General features: G+C 41.7%; 2 protein-coding genes across 5 annotated transcripts; both read left to right on the top strand.

Annotated features, from left to right (window-relative positions):
- The first annotated feature begins 327 nt into the window (after positions 1-327).
- On the top strand, positions 328-3,619 carry EXOSC3 (exosome component 3). The gene is made up of 4 exons (XM_082286534.1): positions 328-616; positions 719-868; positions 1,740-1,891; positions 3,322-3,619. The coding sequence occupies exons 1-4, from the start codon at positions 350-352 to the stop codon at positions 3,521-3,523; spliced, it is 771 nt and encodes a 256-aa protein (XP_082142660.1). The 5' UTR covers positions 328-349; the 3' UTR covers positions 3,524-3,619.
- Positions 3,620-10,200: 6,581 nt separating this feature from the next.
- On the top strand, positions 10,201-20,823 carry PRXL2A (peroxiredoxin like 2A). Of its 4 annotated transcripts, none has more exons than XM_082286543.1 (6): positions 10,201-10,275; positions 16,684-16,863; positions 17,228-17,319; positions 19,167-19,307; positions 20,062-20,226; positions 20,358-20,823. In XM_082286543.1, the coding sequence occupies exons 2-6, from the start codon at positions 16,686-16,688 to the stop codon at positions 20,454-20,456; spliced, it is 675 nt and encodes a 224-aa protein (XP_082142669.1). In that variant the 5' UTR covers positions 10,201-10,275; positions 16,684-16,685; the 3' UTR covers positions 20,457-20,823. The 4 variants fall into 4 exon arrangements, with proteins under 4 accessions (XP_082142669.1, XP_082142670.1, XP_082142671.1 ...); XM_082286544.1 differs by lacking the exon at positions 10,201-10,275 and adding an exon at positions 11,052-11,222; XM_082286545.1 differs by lacking the exon at positions 10,201-10,275 and adding an exon at positions 11,090-11,144.
- Positions 20,824-23,333: the final 2,510 nt, after the last annotated feature.

The raw sequence follows: 23,333 nt of genomic DNA, 5'->3' as shown, positions 1-23,333 counted from the left end.
TTTGACCAGCTGTTTGTTCTACTGTCAGCGTCTAATCGGGTATTAAAAAACCCTGCAAATAACTGCAGCTGGAAGAATTAACTCCGTGTATTTATTAATTCCGACGCTTAAGTGCGCTAACGCTGTCTTGGCCGCTCCCTGGCAGAAATGGAAGGCTGCAGACGGGCTGCTGAAGGAAAGGCAGCTGGCAGAGGTGCTGTGAGCGGTGAGGAGCCGGCTCCAGCGGTCCGTGGATTGCGCGGGCGCGGCTGTTCCGGCCGGGGGGTGTCGCTGGCGCCCCGCGAACGCCTCGCCCGGGGCCGCAGAGCGCAGCCGTGCCCGGGCCGAGGGGCCCTGCGCCGGCGCGGCCATGGCAGCGGAGCGCGGCATGGCGGCCGAGGCCCTCGTGGGGCAGGTGGTGCTGCCCGGGGATCTCCTGCTGCTCCCCGCGCACTACGACGAGGACGCGGAGGGCGAGCGGCTGCGGCTGAGCGCGGGCGCGGCGCCGCAGGGGCGGCTGCTCTGCGGGCCGGGGCTGCGGCGCAGCGGGGCCGGGCTGCTGGTGACCAAGTGCGGGCTGCTGCGGCACCGGCCCGCGGGCGGCGGCGCGTACTGGGTGGACTCGCAGCAGAAGCGGGTACGGGCGCGGCGGGACCCGGCTGTCTGTGTGTATGTGAATGTGTGTTGTCCCCGTCTCGCCCGCGCTCCCCTGACCCTCTGTCCGCCTCCCCCGCTGCAGTACGTGCCGGTGAAGGGCGACCACGTTATAGGGATCGTGACGGCGAAAGCGGGGGACGTGTTCAGACTGGATGTGGGCGGCAGCGAGCCGGCGTCCCTGTCCTACCTGGCCTTCGAAGGCGCCACGAAGAGGAACAGGCCAAACGTGCAGGTGGGTGCCCTGTAGCTGGCGCTTCAGCCGCGTCGTTTGCTGGCGCTTCTGTTGCGTTTCAGTAGCTTGTCTTAGTGCAAGGGTTTGTGTAAGTTGCATGTTAGAGGAGGTGTGCCGGTCTCGTTGTAATGGTTTCGCCTTGGCCCTCCTCGGAGGGTTTTGCACCATTAGGCCCCGGGCTTTCTGAGGTTTCTTAGGAGGACTGTAACTAGTGGTTTGCTCTCTCTCAGGTGGCTGGCAGCTTCCCTCATGTTTTCATTTGCCAGCAGCAAATGCAGTTCATGAGTAATGTGCATCCAAAAGAGCACTCCGACGTTAAGGTTTTCAAACAAGCTTTTATGCCATATGATGCTGCTGGAAAATGTTAGTTGTGTGGGGTTTCTAACAGCACTGTTGTGAACGGTTGTGTGGCACATGCATGCCACAGTTTCTGCACTCGGATGAAATGCCATCACCAGAATGTAAAATGAACTGTAAAGAAAAACAAAATAGGCTGGTGTGATATTTTTTTGTTCTTGTCCTTCTAAGTGATTATAAGAGCAGGTTGCTTAGGCTGTTCATATCCTTGAAGTCTGAAGAAAGAGGAGTTAATATTTGGTATTTAAGAAAAACTGAGTTATTTAACTCCATTAAAGAAAAATCTGTCCTTTTATCTTACAAATTCCAGTAGGGGTACAAGATAATTGTTTGTGGAGGGTGCTCTCTGTAGCAGAAGAAGAGAAAATTAAAATTCCTAGTATATCAGTTTGGCTTTGTGTCACTATTGTTTTAAAACTATTTTGTGGCCTCACTAGAGGATGTTTATCAATTGTTATAAATGTTCACTATGATTTCCTCTATTACTTTTGCTTTTTGACACTGTTTTATTTAGGTGGGAGATCTTGTTTATGGTCAGTTCATTGTAGCAAATAAAGACATGGAACCAGAGATGGTCTGTATAGACAGCAGTGGAAAATCAAGTGGAATGGGATTAATTGGACAAGATGGCTTCCTCTTTAAAGTTTCTTTAGGTCTAATAAGAAAGTAAGTACTAACAAATGTAAATAGTCACTCTTATGTGTAATGTGGTGGGTAAGATTCCCACAACTATTTCCTCTGAGCAATGTGGGCAGTTGTAAATCAGACTGTATAATTCTTATAGTCTATTTAAACCAGTTTTACTGAATAGAGTATGGACATTGACCTAGAAGGAAAGTTTATTTTTCCTCTTAAGAGGCTTAGAAGCTCTTTTGTATGGCGTTGCATGACCTGTTAAAAAAAAGTGGTGTGGTTGCCAAGGCAGTATGGAAAATAAACTAGTGACCTGGGGAAATCAAACATTTAGGATAGTGTTTCAGGTATGTGCATACTACCTTGGAGTTTAAAACTTGGTAATGCTTATTGTCCTTTTTCTGCTTAATGGCATAGTGGAGGGCGTATGTTTGGCTAACAGCTGATTAAAGGGGTCTTTGCATATCAGTACACATTATTTTCTGACTTCCAAAGAAAAAATAAGTTGCATTGAAATAAAGATACAGATTAAAAAATGGTAGTATTTTAGTTTAAAACTGACACATTAATCCAGGAACTGTTTCATAAACTTTTAAATGTATTGTGAGCTTTGGAGTTACTTATGCTGATGTAGATACAAGACTTTTTTTGTGACTGTCAAAGAATACCAGATTACATGGATAAACAGTAGTCAAACTTTGTTGTTGCTTTTTGTGTGGAGTTTTGTGTGTTTTTGTTGTTCTTTGGATAAGCAATCTGGAGGTGCAGAGCAGCTCTTTCATACCTATAACTTGTCTGATTTATATGTCCTAGCAGAAGTGTGCATGAACTGATATGAAAACTTTTTGCAGCCATTCTGTTTTCCAAATTTTGTCTGTATGCAGGTAAAAAAATAACAGCATATTACAACTACTAAATCCTGATATGCTTTTAGTTTTTGTAAATACTTGTTCTAGCTTGATTTAATCCTAGGCATATTGCAGTATTTAGTATGCTGTCATCTAATAAAAATGAAGTAGTCTGTTTATTGCTGCTAATGCTGTTGCCTGAAGTAGAAGGGAAGTCCTGTTTTGAAAGACACCTCTGTGGTGTCAGCTTTATAAATAGCACTTCAAAAATGTCATTTTTTCAAACATTGTGCTTTTAGAATTTATTAGATCATAAAATTGTTGTAAAAGTATCAATTCACTTTATATTTGTCAGGGATTACTTCTGAATCTAATGAGAAAAAAAGAACTAAATTTACAGCTGTTTTATTTTTTAGGTGCATGTATTTTTTACGAGGGGAGCTTTAAAAATCTGATACTGCATTGCTATTTTGGATGTATATGCAACTTGATCATCTCTGTGTTTCTTAAATAGCTCCCATAACAGCAATACTGCTGCAGTTATTGGTCAATAATAATGTGGTGTCTGTAAGTGTGAGCACTTCTTCCTCTGACATTTTTTGGTCTTGTTCACAGGCTCTTGGCTCCCAAATGTGAAATAATTCAGGAGTTATCACAATTGTACCCATTTGAGCTGGTGCTGGGAATGAATGGAAGAATATGGGTAAAAGCAAAAACAGTTCAACAGACTTTAATTATAGTAAATATTTTGGAAGCCTGTGAGTATATGACTGCAGAACAGAGAAAACAAGCGCTTGCCAAACTGTCAGGGAACTGATAAGAGAAAACCTTGAGGATTTGTTTGTGATGACTGTTTTGGTCATTTTTGTATTCAGATTTATATTAAAAGCATTTTTTAAAATTAAGTACTAGACTTTGGTTGTTCTTTGTTTCCCTTCTTTATCCACTCAGCTTGTTTTTGTGTTGTTTAAGGAGTTGGTTTCGACTCACTTTTGTGATTATGAAGCCCTGTTTACGTTCATGAATTTTCTGTCTAATATGAAGATGGTCTCTAGATGCTTTCATTAGCTCTGAATTTTGAAGCGTAACTACTTGGGTCTTCTTTAAAAAACTGGTCATTTTATGAACTGCATGTATTTTTTTTTATAGTTATTAACATTTCAAACAATCATGTTTACTTGGGGTAGCAAAAAGTATCCCACAGGTCTTTAATTTTGGTCAGGTGCTCTATTTATAGAGTGACATGAAGTAATTATTTAATATATTATGAAATTTGGGAATAGAAATGCAGGTAGAGAATACCAGAAAAAAAATTGCAGGGTGTAACATAAAAGAATCATAGGGTGGTTAAGGCAAATGATCAGATAAGACCAAAAAATGTTCACAGTGACATTATCACTTTCCCTAAGAGATGGCCTGCCTAGTAGTATTAAGGGCATAGTGATTAGGATGTCATAACAATAGCCATGGGTTTCTTGATTCTAGACACTGATTTATTTTCTTTATTAACAGTATAAAGATACCATAGAGCTTTGCTAAATGTTTAACAAAATCAACATTTCTAAAAAAAGCTATGTTGGGCTTCTTTGTGTAACAGTCCCTCAGATGCATATGGAAGAGATGCTGTCCTAGGAAGGGTAAACTCTCCGTGAATTTTAGCATGTGTGTAATTTGCTGCTGTTCTGAGAGAGAAAGATTAATGGAAGGGTAGTTACTGATGCCTTCTTCCTGTGGGAGAAAAGCTTGATTGTAGGTACCTAATGAACTGCTTGCAGCTGTTAGGCAGTCATTTAGATCTGTGATGTTCTGTGGTTCTTAATAAGCTGAATGGTTTAATAGCAATAGTTAAAGGAAATTATTAAAAATGAACTAATTAGGGTAAGCCTGAATACCATCTTAATTAAAGTGGAAAGATAATTTTTCCTGTTTATTCTGTATTTCATCCAAAGCTGAACCTATGGCATTTGATGATAGGGCATCTTTGGCATCTGTGCCGTTTAGAAATTGCTTCAGTTCAGAGCCACTCCTCTGAGTCATCTGTAATGTGCCTACCTTGGGCTTCCCCTGGTTCGACAAGAACACAACTCTAATGGTTTCCGTGTGAGTCAAATGGCTACAATTCAGAATTCTTTGTGAATTTCTCTGGTCTCCCTATTTAGCATAGGGCATTGCTCATCTGGCTTGGTAGATCTTTAGCCATCTTTTTTTACCGGTCATCTACCAGGTGAAGTGACTTTCATTCATATCCCATAAACTTTTTGGGTCTGTAATCTTTCTCTTGCTACACTTGAGAAGCTGTAAATTGATAAGGATTTCAAGAACTGTTCTTCTCCAGAGTTTTTTCAATTTCAGCTAACCAGGGCCTCTCCAGGTTGTCTGTTATTGGAACAATAGTTGGCATAGGCAGAAGAGCATTTGCCAAATTATCTCAGGGTGCTAACTTGTTTTTTTGTGAATGTTCTGGGATCATAATAAAACCACAGGAATGGGCAATGACATGGATCATTTCCTGGATAGTTGTGGCTTGAAATGGAATTAGCCTTAGCACTCCCCTTTACCTAAGCAACCTCCTTTCCCTCCCAAAAGCCTGCATTCCAAGCTTAACCTGCAAGATACAAATGAACAACCCCTGTGAAAATGCTGGCTTGGTAGTGCAGCATAGCAAATGGCAACCTTGAAAGTTCTTAGCATAATCAGCACACTATTTCCTACCACACAGCATTCTGTCCCACCCTCACCCGCTTATCACCCAAATACAAGAACAGGATACAAAAGGCATTAAAATTATGCTTGTTATTAATTTAGCAAAATGAAATAACCAAAAAATTATTGGGTTTTATCCCCTACACAATGATTTTAAGTATCTGCTACATTTAAGTTTGTTGGACAGTTTATACAGTGGGAAAAAATACAGTGGATGTGAACAAAATGGGTGTGGGGAAAAAAGCTTGAAAGAAAGTACACTTAAACACACACTAACAGAAGGCGATACTCACATTTTATTTTGGGTTTTTTTTTACTTGGGCAAAAAAAAGCTTATCAACATTCTTCAAACCAATTGCAATTTGACAGGCTTTATCTAACAAAACATTCAGGCAAAATCTAAACAATATCTTTGCAAACTTTTAGTTCTAGATTAGTGACTAAACCAGTCATGAGGAAGAGTTATGGAGTATAATTTGGTTCTAGGAAGAAAGGCTGATCATGATTTAGTTATGTATTCTGCTGTAAGTCTTCCACATTCCCATTAAAGGCACATAAATCCATATGTTTTTGGAAATAAGACTTGCAGAAGGGATGCTGTGGACTTGGAATGTACCTTGCTAAGTAAGTAGAATGTCTTTTCTGTTGCATTTCTCCATGATGTTCATGCTTACCAGATTAAGTCGTTATTTAGAGCTGTTCATTTCAGATACTCTATGATTGTGCATTGGATACTCTGTTATATTGTTTTTCTTTCAAGCTGTTGTGATCAAGTTCTGTAAAAATGATAGATAGCAGCATGAAAATTGTGCGTATGCCCATGAGAGAGATGCTCATGAGAGCACAACCTCTTAAAAAGAAAGTTCACCAAGAATTAAACAGAAAGCATATGTTGAAAGTATGAAATACATAGTTTGTGGCCCTTCCTAGGCTGATGTTGTATAAAGACCAAGAACAAATACTGTCATAAAATACAGATATGCAGTGCTGAAATTCAGTTTGATAGTAACACATTTATGTTTTGCTCTAGCAGAAGAAGGTTACACAGACAAATAGCTCAGTGTAATAAGAAGATTAAGAGCTTAACTCTAAAGCTGTGGTTAGAGAGTGTGGCTGTAACTCTGCTAGATTAGTAGTTTACTGTGCCTAACTACTCATTACAGCCTTGCCACCAGGAGTTGGAACTGCAGCTTTCTGGCATGTATATTTGATTCCTAGCCAAGTTCTGTCAAAATGACCCACATTGGCTTCAACACTTGTAATACCAGGGCTATTTTGGTTGTATAACATGGATGTTCTTTAGCAAAAGAGGCCATGGAATTTTTCTCCCAGATTTTAAATATTAAGAGCAGAAGTGTGGTGCTATCTTTGTGGGTAATTTGGGATGTTCATGACCCTGGTTTTGCTTGTAGAGCCTGAGGCTTGATCCCTATTCTAGTGGCTTGAATAGCCATTTAAAATAACCTTTTTTTACTGGTCTTCAGTGTCCTACCTAATATGACAATACTAAAAAATCAGAGTGACATTTTTTTGTAGCACTGCAGTAAACAGGAGACAGGCAAACTATAGCCCACAGATTCTATTTTGCTTACACTTAGTAATTACACTTACCTGACACAAAGATATTTAAAGACTGAAGGACAGTGGGAGGACTGATGACCTCATCTGCACTTTCCAAATGCCTTGGTTATCTTTTGTCTTGTAAATGGTAGGCTTTTCTGTAATTCAGTGTTTATTAGGCTATTGCAAAAGAGATTTGTTATAAGAATCTGTATACTCGATGAAAAGACTTACTAATTCTTTCTTCCTGTTCTTGTCCAGATGGAGGGTATTGCACCAATCTCTTCTTGGTGTCCCACTGTGAACTGCTTATGCGAATGAACTAATTTCAAAAGACCTGTATTTCCTTTGGTTTCTTCTGTGACTACTGCACTCTGGTCTTAGCTAAAATAAATCTGAGATTCTGTGTCTGGGCAGACTGGTGTGTTTATTTCCTGAGAATCAGGATGAGGTGGAGAACACCACTACATGAGTACATGTCACTGTACAGCCTCCAAACAAGAGACAGCTTTTGCATGGCCTAGCAGAGTTCTACGTCAGTCTGCATCTGTGTGCGTTTGCCTTTAGTAGCACAGAGGTGAAAAGTTCAAGCTGTATTTTTTTTTTCTTTTTGTATCTACATCTAATCTTATTGGCTTGGTATTGAAAATCTTAATTAGTCTGGAAGTCCTTTTACAGACCTAGGGCCTAGATCCTGCCTTAGTCCACCACTGTCTTTCCTTGTTGCTTTAGAGATCTTCTGTTTTCTCATAGAAAAGACAACTTGTTTAGTATAAGCCATTTGTCTAACAATTCCCTTGGTCTAAGGCTGATCTATAGAAGCATGATCCAACAAGAAAAAGAAATAACCCCTGAAATAACACACAGCTTTGTCATTCTGTACATGAATTGAAAGTTTCGTAATGCTAGATCATGTTTTAGCACAGCTTCTGATACAGTGCATTCTGTTTTACACACAGGCATGCCAGGGAAATTTAATTAACTGAGGTACAAGCAGTTCACAGACTGATTCTCCTCATTCACTGCTATAAAACTGAACTATGAAGGCAGGAAGAGAAGGGCTGAATGGGCTTTTTAAGAACACTGTTCAGAACCTGGGGATTTGAAGATTAAATAATGGTGTCTGTTGCTTTGTGAAATGTGCATGTGTGTGCGTTAGAGAGTTTATTAGTCTCTTTTTGTAAGAGGAAGAGTATGTGAATAACATCTGAAAGGGTGTATGGAAAAGCTAAACTTTTCATAGATCATAGATCAATCATAATATGATTTTATCAAGAAGGAAAACCAGAAAACCAAAGAAGTCAAATTCCCATTCAGCTTTCCTGACAAAATTGCACTACTTTTCTGAAGTGATGAAAGCAAGGATAGTCTTAATAAGGACAAAGTGAGGTTGCTGCAACTCCACTTAATGCAACACAGTAACTTTTCAAAGAAGGCAGGCTTTTCTGGAGATGTGGATAAGGCAGGTAACATTCCAGTATTTTCATGACACCGTGTTTCTTTGAGTTCTGTGCCTATTAGATGTGTGCATGCATTCAAAGGATTTTGCTGCTTTGCAAAGTAGGACAGTATTCCTGGATGGAATCCGGATGTGTGGGCTCAGATTTTTCTGCATCTTTTGGAACATTTTTACAATAGGGACACATGAAGTCAGAGTCACTTCTGAGATTAACTGCTTGTTATTCTTGCCTGGTGCCTTGTCATGGACTTTAGCCAGGGAAAAGAAGAAATAGATATTTTCTTTTTGGACAGGTGAGTTTTTTTTTTTTCCTCCTCAGCAATATTGGCTACCCTGGAACTGTGAAGGCCAGCAGCCAGGTTGTTAGAGGTGTAATGTGCAGAAGTATGATTAAGAAAAAAATTCATTTAGTGTGTTTACCATGGAAGAAAAATAATGGAGCTGCCGTTCTACCATTGCCAAATGATGTCAGCTGGGTCCACAACCATGGTAAAATTCAGAAGAAAGGAATGTTGACAGCCTGCAGAAATTAGGATTTTAATTATATCAAGATGGGTGACAAAATTTGCCTATTTTTTTTGCTCATAATGTTTTTCCAAAGATTGCTGTGTCAGCATGGCAGATACATATATTCTAATGCTGATTGCATTTTAAAAAAATGACAAAGTCACTTCAGCGTGTTTGGTGTTGACAGAGAATCTTCCCACACTGATTGAGGAGAAAAAGCAAGAGATACGGTTTCATGTATTTCCCAGGACAAAAGCAGCCACAAATTCTCAATCCTTCTAAATTCCCCATTTCTTTCAGGCAGTCCGGTAATGCTGTTTCTGCCATGAGGTTTGCTTAGGTTATTCTTTTATTGCTGCTAAGACCGAGTGGCTTTAGTGCTTTTTATAATCCATTTGATTTCTAAAAGAATGTGTATAGATAAAAGCATAACTACCATAATTTTGGGCAAAAAGACCAAAATCTTTTCCTTGTAACTACCTCAGCCAATGCCACTCTGACATGTGCAATGCAACATGGTGCAATGGGCTCTGTCTTGCAGAACTTGCTGTTCCATGTGGCTTTCTGGCAGCACATAGCTGCTGCTGTGCTCTGCTGTAGGAGCAGAGTGATAAGAAAAGGCCATTTTGTCTAGTTAAGTTTGGAACGTGATGAAAAACTGTATGGTGGAGCGTAGACACTCCAGTACCATCAAAAGGGTTGTGTTCATTCTCCTGAGCTACTGTTGTGTTACCGACCAGACTGTTCTGTCATTGACACTACCTTTTTTTTTTTTTTTTTTTTTTTTGGTTGTTTTTTTGGGATTTTAGGTGCCATGTTAACAGGAGTCCTCAGGAAATAGTCCCAAGGTAGTGAAGATGAGTCCTCTGAGTCTGTGGTTGGAGTGGTGCCTAATGACCACAAGCATCTGAAAAGCGTGTTTGTTAAAGGATGTTGTGACATGTTATAGGCTGGCTTATCTGAGCAAGTATATTCTTGAATGCAATATATATGCAAACATTTTAAGTGCCCCGTTAATCAGATTACTTGAATGATAAGCTCACTACATTCTTGGACTCAGGTCATTATGGGTTGGGTGCTTTTTTTTGTCTTGCGTATTTAAGCACTGTATCCCATAATGTATTTCGTTTCTTTCTTTGCTTAGCCAGAAGCTACAGTAGCCCCGGAGAGGAGACAGTGGGTTCCGAGAGAGAACAGAAGGCTAACGGCGGGGATAATCCCGCTGGCCGCCCCGGCGCAGAGCCGCGGGGCCGAGGGGCACCGAGCGCTGCCGGCAGCGGTGCGTGCGCGGAGAGCGCCGGGGGCGGTGCCGGCGGCCGCGGGCCGGGAGCGGCGGCGCTGTGAGTGCGGGGCCGGGGGGTCGCGGTGCGGGGCAGTGAGGGTGCGAGTGCGGGCAGTGAGGGTGCGAGTGCGGGGCCGCGCTGTGAGTGCGGGGCCGCGCTGTGAGTGCGGGCAGTGAGGGTGCGAGTGCGGGGCCGCGCTGTGAGTGCGGGGCCGCGCTGTGAGTGCGGGCAGTGAGGGTGTGAGTGCGGGCAGTGAGGGTGTGAGTGCGGGGCCGCGCTGTGAGTGCGGGCAGTGAGGGTGTGAGTGCGGGGCCGCGCTGTGAGTGCGGGCAGTGAGGGTGTGAGTGCGGGGCCGCGCTGTGAGTGCGGGGCCGCGCTGTGAGTGCGGGCAGTGAGGGTGCGAGTGCGGGGCAGTGAGGGTGCGAGTGCGGGGCAGTGACGGTGCGAGTGCGGGCAGTGAGGGTGTGAGTGCGGGGCCGCGCTGTGAGTGCGGGCAGTGAGGGTGTGAGTGCGGGGCCGCGCTGTGAGTGCGGGGCCGCGCTGTGAGTGCGGGCAGTGAGGGTGCGAGTGCGGGGCAGTGAGGGTGTGAGTGCGGGGCCGCGCTGTGAGTGCGGGCAGTGAGGGTGTGAGTGCCAGCGGGCGGCCGCGGGTGCGCGCGGCGCGTCGGGGGCGGGCGGGGCGGCGCTGTGAGCGCGGGGCCGCGGCGTGGGCGCCCGGCGGGCCCACGGGATCGCTCTGTGCCGCCCCGGGCCGAGCTGTCCCCCGCGGGGGTGCTGTTTCCCTCCCCGCTGGTCCCCGGGTCGCAGCCGCAGTGCGGCGGCGGGGAGGAGGCGGCGGTGGTCGCCGGCTGCTGATCACCGAGGGGCGGCCGGGGACCCCCGCGACTCTCGCCATCGGAGCTCTGCTGCCCACCCCGAGCTGTCGAGGTTTGAAATCCTGCTTATGTCTGCCCTCGTGGTTTAACGTTTTGAGAGATCCCTACTTGCTTCGCAAACTTATCCTGTGTAAGTAGGCACAGCAAGATCCGTGAAGGACGAAGAGACTCCGTGCTTCGTTTCTCATTTCATTCCTGATGCGCTGGTTGGGTCCTGGGTGCAATGGCACAGCTCAGGAAATCCACCTTTGAGCTGCTCGAAGGACCAGCTTGGAGCTCTCCCAGCCTTTTCTTTTACAACCACAGGGGCACTGTTCCCATCAGACCTGGTGCATAGCAGGCGATAAAAGGGGAAGCAAGGTTGTGGGAAAATTGTTCTGCACTGGCTGGGTGTATGGCGATGTGTTACAGCCTCGTTTATGCATAGAGCCCCCTGCCCTATGGGGTGGAGTTGAAACGTGTCCATTTTCTTGTGTCTTTGATTTTAATAACAATTTTGCTGTTATTAATTGTATAGTGTGAGAACTGTGAAAGTTAGAATATAAGCAAGGCCTAAAACCCCAAAAAGGTGGGAAAATCTTCATTTAAGGTTGAATCTGCAGGACTTAGAATTTTTGGATCTGCTGGGTGGGAACAGGAGGGATTACTTGCTGCCTAGCACCTTCTGTGCTTTCAGTGAATGCTGATTTTTATTATTAGCGGGTCTGTTGGTATTCCCTTTCCTCCCCCACCTCTGCAGACTGACACAGGGTGCAGCTTTCCTGCTCTGGATCACTAGCAGACCAAGCCATGAGTTCATCCTGTATTATCTTCAGATAGGTACCTTTTGCAGTTCTGTGCTCCATGAAATATGTCCCATCTCCATGGTATCCATTTGCTGACTGATCAGAGATCTGAATTTTTCCATATACAGTATCTAGCTGCCTGTTCCCTCTCAATACAAGAGAGCTGGAAGATTTCCAAAGTTGTGTGCCAGAGCTCTTTGCTCTTGCTTGCTCGAAAGAAAAGGCTTGTTGAGATGTTGGGTTTCTTCAAAACAGTCTGAAAATGGGAGCGATTATTTGGTCTAACAACTAACTTCCTTTCAAAGGAAGGAGTATGGTTTGTTTGCTTGACACAGCAACTTTCTCTACAGCTACAGCCAAGAGCACAGAATTCAGCAGTGAACCATGCACGGATTGGGAAGAAACCTAAAAAGATGATCATTATTCTTGACACAAGGAGTGGTTTGTTAGGTCTTTACAATGGCAAAAAGAAAGGAAAAAAATCCCTTGTGTTGTGAAAATTACATTCATGCCACCAGAAATGTTAGGAGGCTTCTCTGTGTTTTGATATTGGTGTTTTACAGGCCAATTTAAGTTGGAAGAGACCTCCTAAGTTTCTCCAGTACTTAGCCCTGCTTGAAGCAGGGCTAAATTTGAAGGTCTGTCAGGATGCTGTATTTCGTAATCCTTAATGGTATTTAAAAGCTCATGAAATCTTGATGAGCATGTTACCAGGTTATTGTGAATTGTAAATTTTCTTTATAGGAGTTAGCTTACAAAGATATTTGCAATCATGACTCATTTGGGGGAGGGGGGGAGGGGGCAGAATGTCTCATAAAAAATCAGCTCAGCTTGTTTGGGATACACAAGTTCCGACAAAGCTCTGAAACATTTTTAGGCTTGATATGGAATGTCTTGGAGAAGCTGGAGTGGGAGAGAAAGGAAGAACAAGCAATGGTCAAAGCTGCTTTAGGCTAGAGAGTATTTGCTAGTGCAGTCCCAATTGTAAGACAGTTTTCTTTTTAGGAAAAGTATGTAAGTAAATCTGTTTGCTACTCTGAGTCTTATTGACATCTTGAAAACAGAGGCTTTTTTTTTTTTTTTTTTTTTTTTTTGGACACAGCTGGAATGGGTCCTGTTTATGCTGTTAAAATAAATGTTTAAGGATAGCTGTCCTCTGAATGACAATTTTTTTTGTGGTTGTGGGTGGGAGGGAAATGAGACATCTGGAAAACCATGTCTTGACAAAAGTGAAGACCATCCACTGGCACTTAAAACAGGATTAAGATTAATCTTGTTTAAATTCTGGTTAACTGAGTACTGACAGGCCATAAAATAACTCACTGTTATTTTGTAGATCTCTTGTGGTCACCACAAAAACAGACACACAAAAAGATGTTTTTCCTTTTTTTTCTTTGGCCTCTGCTGTTTAAAGAGGAGTGTTCATTCTTTTCTGGAAGTTTTAGCAGACTTGAGAGATTGAAGATCTGATACTCCCAGAGAAAATGATGCTTTTTAGCAAATGGATGTTGCCACTAGAGAAGGTAGCTGACCATAGGAACACTGGGTTAATTCACTAGTACAGCCTCTATACTAATTTTTTTTTCCTAATATTGTGCGTTGTGATGACTTTTTAATTGTTTCCAGGGTTGTTTGTATTGTTTTGGCATACAGTGCGCATGTGTGAAGGGGTTAGATGTAGAATAGGCTGAAACATAGGGAAAACGTTTCCTGTAAAAATGCCCAGTTCTACAGAAGAGCATGGCTTAGCCTGCAGGTCTTAAAGCTGTGTTCCCAGCTTCAGAAAAGCTTTCTGTAATTCCTATTCCCTGTACCTACCCACCCCATAAAAAGGGTAAACACGTGTTGACTTTAAAAAAAAAAAAGGTTGAATGATTAAGATAGCTGCAAATGAGCCTTGCCCTGGATTGGACAGCCGCTTGGTTTTATCACCTCAGGGTGGCTGGGCGGGGATTGGCAGAGGCAGGAGAGCCCGGTCCTGCAAAGTCAGAGGCTCCCGAGCTGGACTCCTCCCCAGCCCTGCCCCTCGCACCCGTGCAGTGCAGTTTGGCTCCTCTCCTGCCTGCTCACGCCTGCAGGAGCTGCTGGTGGCCGAAGCTCATGCAGCCTGCATGGGTTCTGGTGAGTGCTGCACCCCTGCTAAAGGCTTGCGGGATGCTGTCCTGTCTCTTCTCAGGGATTATGGTTTATGGGATGCTTTCTTGTGTCATCGTATTGCTGATCGGTGTTTAAAAACTTGATCACAAGGCAGTTGTGTTTGTATTTTAAGGTGGGGGGGAGGGTCGTGAAGTCCTTTTGAGCTTCAGATTTGCTTAATAAACAGCAGCTAACCAGAAGTGAAGCTGCTAGTTGCAAATGCTCAGCTGTTTTCCAGTCAGTCTCGCCACTTGGGGTACAATGATATGATGTGTCAGGGTTCAGCTTGTCTTGTTAGCAAATGTTTTAATAATCCTGCCTGCTGCGTCCCATGCATATTTTTCAAAGTGGCTCATTATGGTGTTTGCTTAGTGGGGGAGGAATTTAGGTATCACCCTGCAGAGCTGCATTTTCCTTTCTCCTATTTATAGAAATAGCAAAAATGTCACATATTTGAATAGGGGTATTTTTTTGTAACTGTGTGGAGACCGAAGAGTCCAAGTAAACTGAAGAAGTGTGTTGACTAAGCTTCATGATCTCCTGGATCAGTGACCACTAATTTGAAGCTTCTTTTGAGATGCAATTTATGCTAATAAAAATAAAAAGCTATGTGAGAACTACTCATTAATCACTTGCCACAAACTTTGCAACATTTTTGTACACAAATGATGTGCACAAAGGAGTAATACTTGGGTCCTTCACCCCCCTGTAACTATGAGTTAAGAAGAAAACACTTCTTGACCTGACGAGATTGAAATCCAAAGAATAGTCGAGTAATTGGACTCTTGGAGGAAGCAGGGCTATAGCCTTTTGGGTATGCCACAGAGATTTTCAGTCTTAAGGATATTGCTGCATTACATACCTTTTGAGTTACATTTGCATCATTCCAAAGGCTGGGGTCAGGATGGTCTCTGATAGGTGTCAGAGGGGGATACAAAAAAAATGTCATTACAATGTGACTTCATGTTTGAAAGAAGTATGTAAAGAAAGCTGATATGGTCAAGGACATTTTCACTTGGTTAGAAATAAGTGGTGAAATAGGGTAGGATCTGTTCTCTTATCTGCATGATGTTTGTGTAAACTGGCCTTGTTTCTTGCTTGGGATCATGGATTACTTACATTTCTAGATGCCATGATACTTCCTTCCTCGAAACCAAGTATGCTGTTAAAAGAACAATGTGATCTTTTTGTTGTTGTTGTTTCCCAACGTTTTATTTGTTTATCAGCAGAATTCTGGAGCTGGGCTTAAGGATAGAAAGGGGTTCTCTCAAACAAAATTCTGGGCACAAAAGTGAGGAGCTACTCCTAATTGTTTCTGAATTCTGGCAACAGCTGTGGGGATAAAAATCATCTGTATGTGTCTGGGTTATTGCCAGTCACAATTCAAAAGTGTAATATTTTATTACATTTATTAGGGTGGGGATATCACCCATACAAAAGTATATATAGACAGCAATATTCACCAAAATATTCTATCAGGAAATAGGGGTTTTGTGAAAAAAAAAAAAAAAAAAAAAATTCCATTCTCCATAATGTGTAATGCTACAGTGTGTGAGTGCAAATCTACAGCCCTTGTGATGCAAGTGACTTCTTATACTGCCAAAACTCCAGTGACTCTTGTACCAGTTATTACTCAGAGCTGGATGTTGAACTTTGTCCATGAGGCAGGGCTAAGTTTGGTTTCCAGCATCCTCGGTAACTGATACTGCCTCACTGGAGGGTGCCTGTCAGCCCTTTCCAGGCTTATGAAACACTTGCAAGGGTCAGGATTGGGCTGTGGGGGGTTTGTGGATGGAAGGTGGTGAAACAAAATTGCCAGCTAACTCGAGCCACCGGTAACCACAAGCAGGGTTTGTACTTTCACACTGGAGTATTTGTATGTAATGGTTCCCATTGCAATGCTATCAGTTCTCACTGATGGGTGTGAGTTTAGGCTGTTTGTTCCTGCTGTCCTTTCTGCTTTAGCAAGAGTGGCAATGAGTTAGCATAGGGAACGAAGGTGCTGTCCCAGGCATGTTTGTAATGTTGGATCACTGGGTAATAAAATGGTTGCAAGTCTACATTTTTCTGTCTGCAAGCATGAGCTCTAAGTTTGGCTTGGTGCCTGCTTTGGTTCTCAGTGGGGAACTGTAAGGAATGTGAAAGGTTACCAGTTATGATGAACCAGATATAGCAGGTTTAGATTTCTTTTTTTCCCAAGCCTTCTGTAGTATATTTGTAAAGTTCACTGTTTAATATAGATTAGTGTGTGTAAAACATTTAATTTACAAATGCTTCTTTTTTTGAAAGAAACTGCTGTCTTCCTGTAAAAACTTAGGTTACTGGCTAACATACAGGTCATATTGTTACAGCCTCTTTATTACACACATGCACTTGGATCATCTTTCTCCTCATTGCATTCGAGCACTTTAATAATTAACGTTTTTGTCAGCCTGGTAGCAGGGAAGGATAAGAACATCTTGTTAATATCTAGTTTTGATGTGGGTCAGGCACAGAACTGGAATGTAATCTCTATCTTTTAAAACCCATTTCAGTACATTAATGAATATACAAATCATCTCCATTAAACCAAAACTACCTGCATGAGCTTTTAGTTGTTTTAATCCAATTCATGCTCCTCTGGCATCATTGACGTCCAGTGTCAGAACTGTTCTTTCTTTCTCATTCCAGAAATGTCCTTCCTGCCTGACTTGGGGACCTTCACCATGGGCATCTGGTCTATTGGCCTTGGAGCCATTGGTGCAGCTGTGACGGGGATCGTCCTTGCTAACACTGACTTATTTTTGTCCAAGCCAGAAAAGGCTACATTGGAGTTTTTAGAGGAGATAGAGCTGAAAACTTTGGGTTCAGGTAAGATTCTGGCTATTTCAGACCATATTCTTCAATAATTGTATTTTTATAAAAACCTTTCTAAGGCCAAGTTTGGAAGCAGTTTTCTTAGTCTTTCCTAGTTATGACATGAAGTTGATATCCAATATTTCTGGGGAAGGAAAAGCAACCAAAACTGTTATTTCTGGATGAAGCAAGATATCCTTCTAAAAACCAATAATGCAAGAATATCCTCCTATACATATAGATTTTATTTCTTCTCCTGTTAGAACTATATTTGAATGTGGAATTCTCTGCAGTGCTTTGTATTGGTCCATAAAGTATTAATCATTATAAACAAGAATGGCTGATATTGTTATTGATGTTGTTTCTCCTGTACAAACAGAACAAAGGACATTCAAAGCAGGTGAACTATGGAAGGAGAATGGTGCAGTGATCATGGCTGTACGAAGACCTGGATGATTTTTGTGCAGAGAGGTACTTGCTGGGCCTGGGAATTAATTAAGAAGAGTTGAGGTCTCCTTGCATAGATACTCTGTAAATAAAGGGAGGGGATGAATAGGACAGTCATCAAATACATTTAAAACATCTGAAAGTTTTTGTTTTCTTCTTCAAACTGATCACCAGCTACCAGCACACTTAGTTTCCTTTGCAGCTGGTTTGTGCGATCCAGGTCCTGAGCGTTTTCGGTCTGAAGGTGATGGTTACATGATTTTTACATCTGCCAGGGACCTAGCCCATGGTAATTATAAAAGGGAGATTGCACAAAATCCAGTTGGTAATGAGTCTTATGAGTTAGTTATACATATAGAGTCCAGAATAAATCTCTGTGAGCCAGATAGTCTCTGGTCAAATATAGCTCAAGATTGGATTGGCAGAAAGCCATCAGATAAAGCTCATCTGCAAAAAAAAGAGCTGTGCCTAGAGGGAGTCCCTCTCTGTTCTGGGTGCTAAATGTGAGGCAGGAAGGTACAGACTCTGAAGATAAGGAGTTACTGCCATAACAAGGTGGGTTGGAAAACAGATTTTGATCCTTAAGTTGACATTAGGCTCCTTGGGTGGAGCTTCTTGGAAGGAGACACCTAAAACACAATTTGAATGTAGTGAGTGCTTGGGAACAGCCAGAGCTTGCATCTTGGACATTGTTTCTCATAGCTATAGGGAAAAATAGTTGTTATGTTGTTACTCACTACTCTATAACATGGAGTAATTAATATTGTAACCACTTCATTATGGCATCTTCTCCCATCAATAGTAATTGCTTAAGTACGTGTAGAATTCATGGAAGGTTAAAGTGCTTTTCTCTCTGAACAGGTGTAGCGTGGGCAGGAGGAGAATGCACGTACGTGCCTGATTCTGTAACTTTCACACACAGTCAGTCAGGAATCCATGAGTGATTCTTTATTATTATTATTAATAAAAGTTTCAAATTTTCCTGTCTCTTCATCCCCATCTGTTTGCTACTTGGTACTCTGTAAATTCTAGATGTCCTGCAAGCCTTTCAGTTAAGGTATTTCAGTTAGGTGACTGAAAGTGATCATGTAAACTGTGTCCATGTTTTTAAAGTGTGGAGTTGGTTTTTTTTGGTGGGAATTTTGTCCAGTGAAAGGACCTTTCTCCATGGGAGATAGGAAATCTATTTTCAGTGCACACTCTGGTCTGTTCAAAACCTCAGGAATCTTCGTATAAACTATGGGAATTGGGATTTCTTCAGGTGAACAAAAAACCCAGCAGATGAGTGGTGACACCTTACACTTTTACTCACCAGAAAAAGCAGTATTCCTTCTGGGATACTGAAAGTCTGTGAAGGAATTCACTGATTATTTTTACTGGGGGATTTAGGAAGGAGAGTGTACCTTCATTACTTGCTTTAAACCTGTATAGCCTGCTCCAGCACAGAGCCCTCAAAATACTTTGCAGAAGTACTGATAATGATGGATATCAACTTGGAAAAAAGAATTGAAAATTCTGAAAAAGTTAAGTGATGTGCAGGCATTATATTTTTACCATTCTTAAATACTTTAGAAGATAATTGAAGCCCTATTACAGGCAGGGTATATCTACAGCTTTGAGTTAAAAAAAGATGTTTTCTTCAGGATTAATATTTTATTAAAGAATGTGCTTCCTCCATGCTTAACAAAGAAAATTGTAGTAAATCTGATGAAGAGCTGCCTAGGAGTACAGCTAGCTTAAATGTTACAGGTCTGTTTCTGGTTTGTGCCTCAAGCTAGAATTTATGTGTTTCTGATGGTCTTGAAATTCAAGGTGAACCTTTCCAACCTCCATTTATTGACTGAAATGTTTGGGTTTTTTCCTTTGCTTAGGAGGCTTCTGAGCTCTCCTCTCTGAAACCCCAGCTGTCCAAGCTGGGTGTCCCTCTCTATGCTGTTGTGAAAGAGAAGATAGGGACTGAAGTGGAGGATTTTCAGCATTATTTCAAAGGAGAAATCTTTCTGGATGAAAAGGTATAGCGAAGTCGGTGTTCTCCTTTTGTTTAAAAACAAACCTAAGAATGCCTTCTTTGAAGAGCTTGTATAAATAAGTAGAATGTAGTCTGAATGAAAAAGGATTTAGTAGCACTGTAGTTTAAGAAGTTAATTGGTTTTGTTTTTCTATATTTATATATTCTGCTGAGTTTACAAACTGAGGTGTAGCTATGCACTGATAACGTGCTGTTGCAAGATTATTCCTCCCCTTTAACAGATAAACAATATGGCCTGTTAATATTTATTCCTTTCTTCCACTGGCTGTGTGACTTGCTGATGTTTACAATGTGTGAATCAAGGTTTGAAGGTGACACAATTTATGGTGTACAGGCCAGATTGCAGTGATATGGCTTGTCCCAGTACACTGGCACGTGCTGGATTGCCAATCTCATGTCATACAGAACCACAGCCCTGCTTTCTCCTTACACCAGGAGACACATTTAAAAATCATTTGTCTGCTGAAAAAAAAGAATATATAATACTAAAAATCAGCTAGATGATCCCTTTATTTTCTCTGTCCCCCCTGCCTGTGTGAAAGAATCAGGCTGAATTAAAAAAAAAAAAAACAACAACCAACTGAACAAAAAACATGTTTATCCCAAAGCACCACTGTTGTCAGCAATAGGAATGTTGGTGTACATGGGGCTTAAATACTTGTGGATGAGCTTAAAATACACATGAATGAGAAGTCTTTTTTACTTTTTTTGCTGACGTATTTTCTGTTTCCCTGCAGAAAGGCTTCTACGGTCCACGCAGACGAAAAATGATGTTGTCAGGCTTTTTCCGCTTGGGAGTTTGGCAAAATTTCTTCCGTGCATGGAGAAGTGGATATAGTGGAAATCTGGAAGGAGAAGGATTCACCCTGGGAGGTGTATATGTGATTGGGGCAGGAAGACAGGTACTGCAGGCCACCTAGGAGGCTTTTATGTCTTGTATAAGACAAGAAGTTGTTTCCTGGAATTGTTCAGTTGGGCAGTGGATCTCTTGTAGGGAGATGTATCTGAATTTCTCTCTTGTGTCTTTGACTAGGGTGTTTTACTGGAGCATCGTGAGAAAGAATTTGGAGACAAAGTCAGCCTTCCATCTGTCCTTGAAGCTGCTGAGAAGATAAAACCACAAGCTTCATAAGTGGAAAAACAGCTGCACATGTTTCTGATTAGAGCTTGAAATGTAGAATGCATCCATGTCTTGAATGTGCAGTGTCATTGCTTAACTATTTAGGGATCAATGCACAGGAAAGGTTCTCTATGCAAACATAGAAAAAGATGAAAATCCTCTTGGATTGTTTTTTGTTCCTTTGCAGCCTTCCAGGTGGTCAGGATTTTGACTGGTCCTTTGTATCTGACTGTATTAATGAAAGGCTGGGTCTAAAATCTGACCTAGCCTAGATGTTTTCAGTGAGAGACAGTCAGTTGAAAACCTGTCTACCTACGGAAACAAAACTCTGCTAAGGCTGGAATAATGGAGTACCAGCTGAGGGGAAGAGATAATAAAACTTCATGTAAATGAAATGCCTTTGGTTTTTGCTTTTTCATTACCATGTAAACACATCTTTGTTTCTAGAGGACTACATCCTGTCAGTCTAATTCTGAGATTTTGCATTCAAGACTGGCACTATGTCTGCACAGTGAATTTCTTGTTAGTTAACTACTGGCTGTAGATCTTCTAGCTCCATGGATTCCCTGCAAGGAGGATAATTGTGGCACGAGGACAGGTTCCATTTTGTGTTTAAGATTCTCTTAAAAAAATTACATCATTATGAATTAAATCCTGACCTTTTTTTCTTAGTATTTATGTCCAGGTAAAACTGATTTTAACCAAAAATATTTATATGCTCTTCAGAGTCTGTTCTTCACAGTTCCCAGAAACAACACTACCAGTGAGGATTTTGAGTGATTCATATGTTTCATTTGGAAATTAAACAGAAATTGGACTAGTGTGCTACTATCAGCTGAAATTTGTGTTTGACTGTTTTGGGGATGAAGGAACAGGATTTGGAGAGTACAGCAGCAAAGTCTATAGCAAATTGAGTCTGTGATATGGACTTCCTCTATAAAGGCCCTCCTTGGAGCCATGGACAGGTGCAGAGCACCTGTATTGTCTCTGTCCATGTTCAGAGCTGCCCATGTCACCATGCCCATAAATGCTCTTGGATTCTCAAAGACATAAAATGCCTGGCTGGAGATGGGCTCTTTGGAGCCAGGCTGTTCCATGAAATAAAGAAATGTGCCTGAGGGATTTTTTTCCTGGGTTTAACTGCTGGAAGGCAGTACTGGTATTGTGTGCTGACACAAGGCCCCTAAAAAGTTCAAAGCATCGTGTAAGTGTCCACTTGTCTGCAGTAGGTGTATGGATACTTGAAAGTGCAAGTGGTGGGAAACACGAGAGATGCCAAAAGAAAGGGGTGTGAGCTACGGTTCCTTACAGTTGCAAGAGGCTGTGAACAACAAAGATCTTAAAGCAGGAGTATTCTGGATCATGGCTTCTGCAGAGTTCTGAGTTTTCTTTCTCATGGGAACTAGAAAGCTTTGCCATTTGCAGAGAATGGATCTTGCACAAAGACCAGCAAAGGAGGTACTGATCTTAGACCTGCAATTCAGGCCTTGTCCCAAGGACTGTTTATGCATATCACATAAACATGAAATGTGAAAGGCATAAACAGTCCTTGGAGAATGGGATGGAAGCCAGATAAATTCCAAGAAATTGAAGATAAAGTAAAGTGCCTGTAGAACCTGCTAAATCTGGAGAGCATTTCCTTACAGTTTTGTGTACATGCAACAGAATTCCACCTACTCTGTCAGAGCTGGCTGCCCCGTCTGCAGGGAGCCCTAGATGGTGACAAGGATGCCATGGGGCTGCAGCCCTGCTCTTAGCCTACCCAAAGGGATTGGAAACAGAAGCAGGAAGCTGTGTTGTCCAGCATTTGGAATGTTTATTGGAAGTATAATGGCTGTCAAACATACAAATCACTAATGCTACAACATGCTGAAGTGTTCCTGTAGGGTAAACACCTATTTAGAAAGACCCATGAAGTTTTTGAATTATTAAAGTACTCATGGAAACTGAAAGTTCTCTGCTCAGGCAGGTTCCCCAGAGGCATTTACACAATAACCACGTCAGAGGTCTTTTCCTGCTCTAAACAGCGTTAGTTCCTGTAAACAGTTAGTGCACTTCTTGATTTGAGAGTTACATAAACTTACCTGCATTTCAAAGTTTTAGAACTCTGTATTTCAGAAATGAAATCAAAATTTGGAGCCTTAGAAGGTAAAAATGACATTTGAAATTGTTTTGAAATATTATCGATAAATCTGATAATTTTTTTTCAAGCCAGACTTGGGATTAGTTGGAGTTAACTCATCTATTCTGAACTCCATGTTTACAAAATAAAAATGGGAAGGATAGAAAATAGGTGGTACCTAGCAGCTAGGAACAGTTAATAACCATTGGAAATGGGCTATAAGCCAAATAACTAAAATTACAGCAAAAATAGTAAAGGAGGAACAAATGAAATCTAAGTGAATTTCCAATACCGGAGACTGAATTTAGAATGTTCACTTAAAAAAAAATTACAGTTGTTTATTTTGTTGTGCTAACAGCTACCTCTGCTGGCCCAGTTCTTCGTATGCATTTAATGTTTTGATTTTTTTTCTTTTAACACGACATGTACCCAAAATCTAAATCACTTCTAGGCACATCAAATATCACATCATGCTTCAACACTCAGCTGGTTACTGGAAACTAATAATTGAAAGTTTGTTTGTTGTTCTGAGATGTGCATTTTGCACCCATGCAGTATGATGCTATTTATTTTCACCTTTAGATGAAGATGGATCAGGCCAGTAGGAAAGTGCACAAAGTGCAAGGGTAGGGCTTGAGAAACAAAACTCTGCTATAGTAATTTCTCTTCAATCAACTTTTCCTTGTTTGCCAGCCCATTTATCTTTTTTCAGAACATAACTGGGGTTAATAAAAACATTTTAAAAATGAAAATGCCGTGAAGTCAAT

This window comes from Coloeus monedula (assembly GCF_965178545.1).
Source record: "Coloeus monedula genome assembly, chromosome: 8".
Taxonomy (NCBI): Eukaryota; Metazoa; Chordata; class Aves; order Passeriformes; family Corvidae; genus Coloeus; species Coloeus monedula.
The sequence above is the reverse complement of the archived record's forward strand: the minus strand, read 5'-3'. Positions and strand labels throughout refer to the sequence as shown.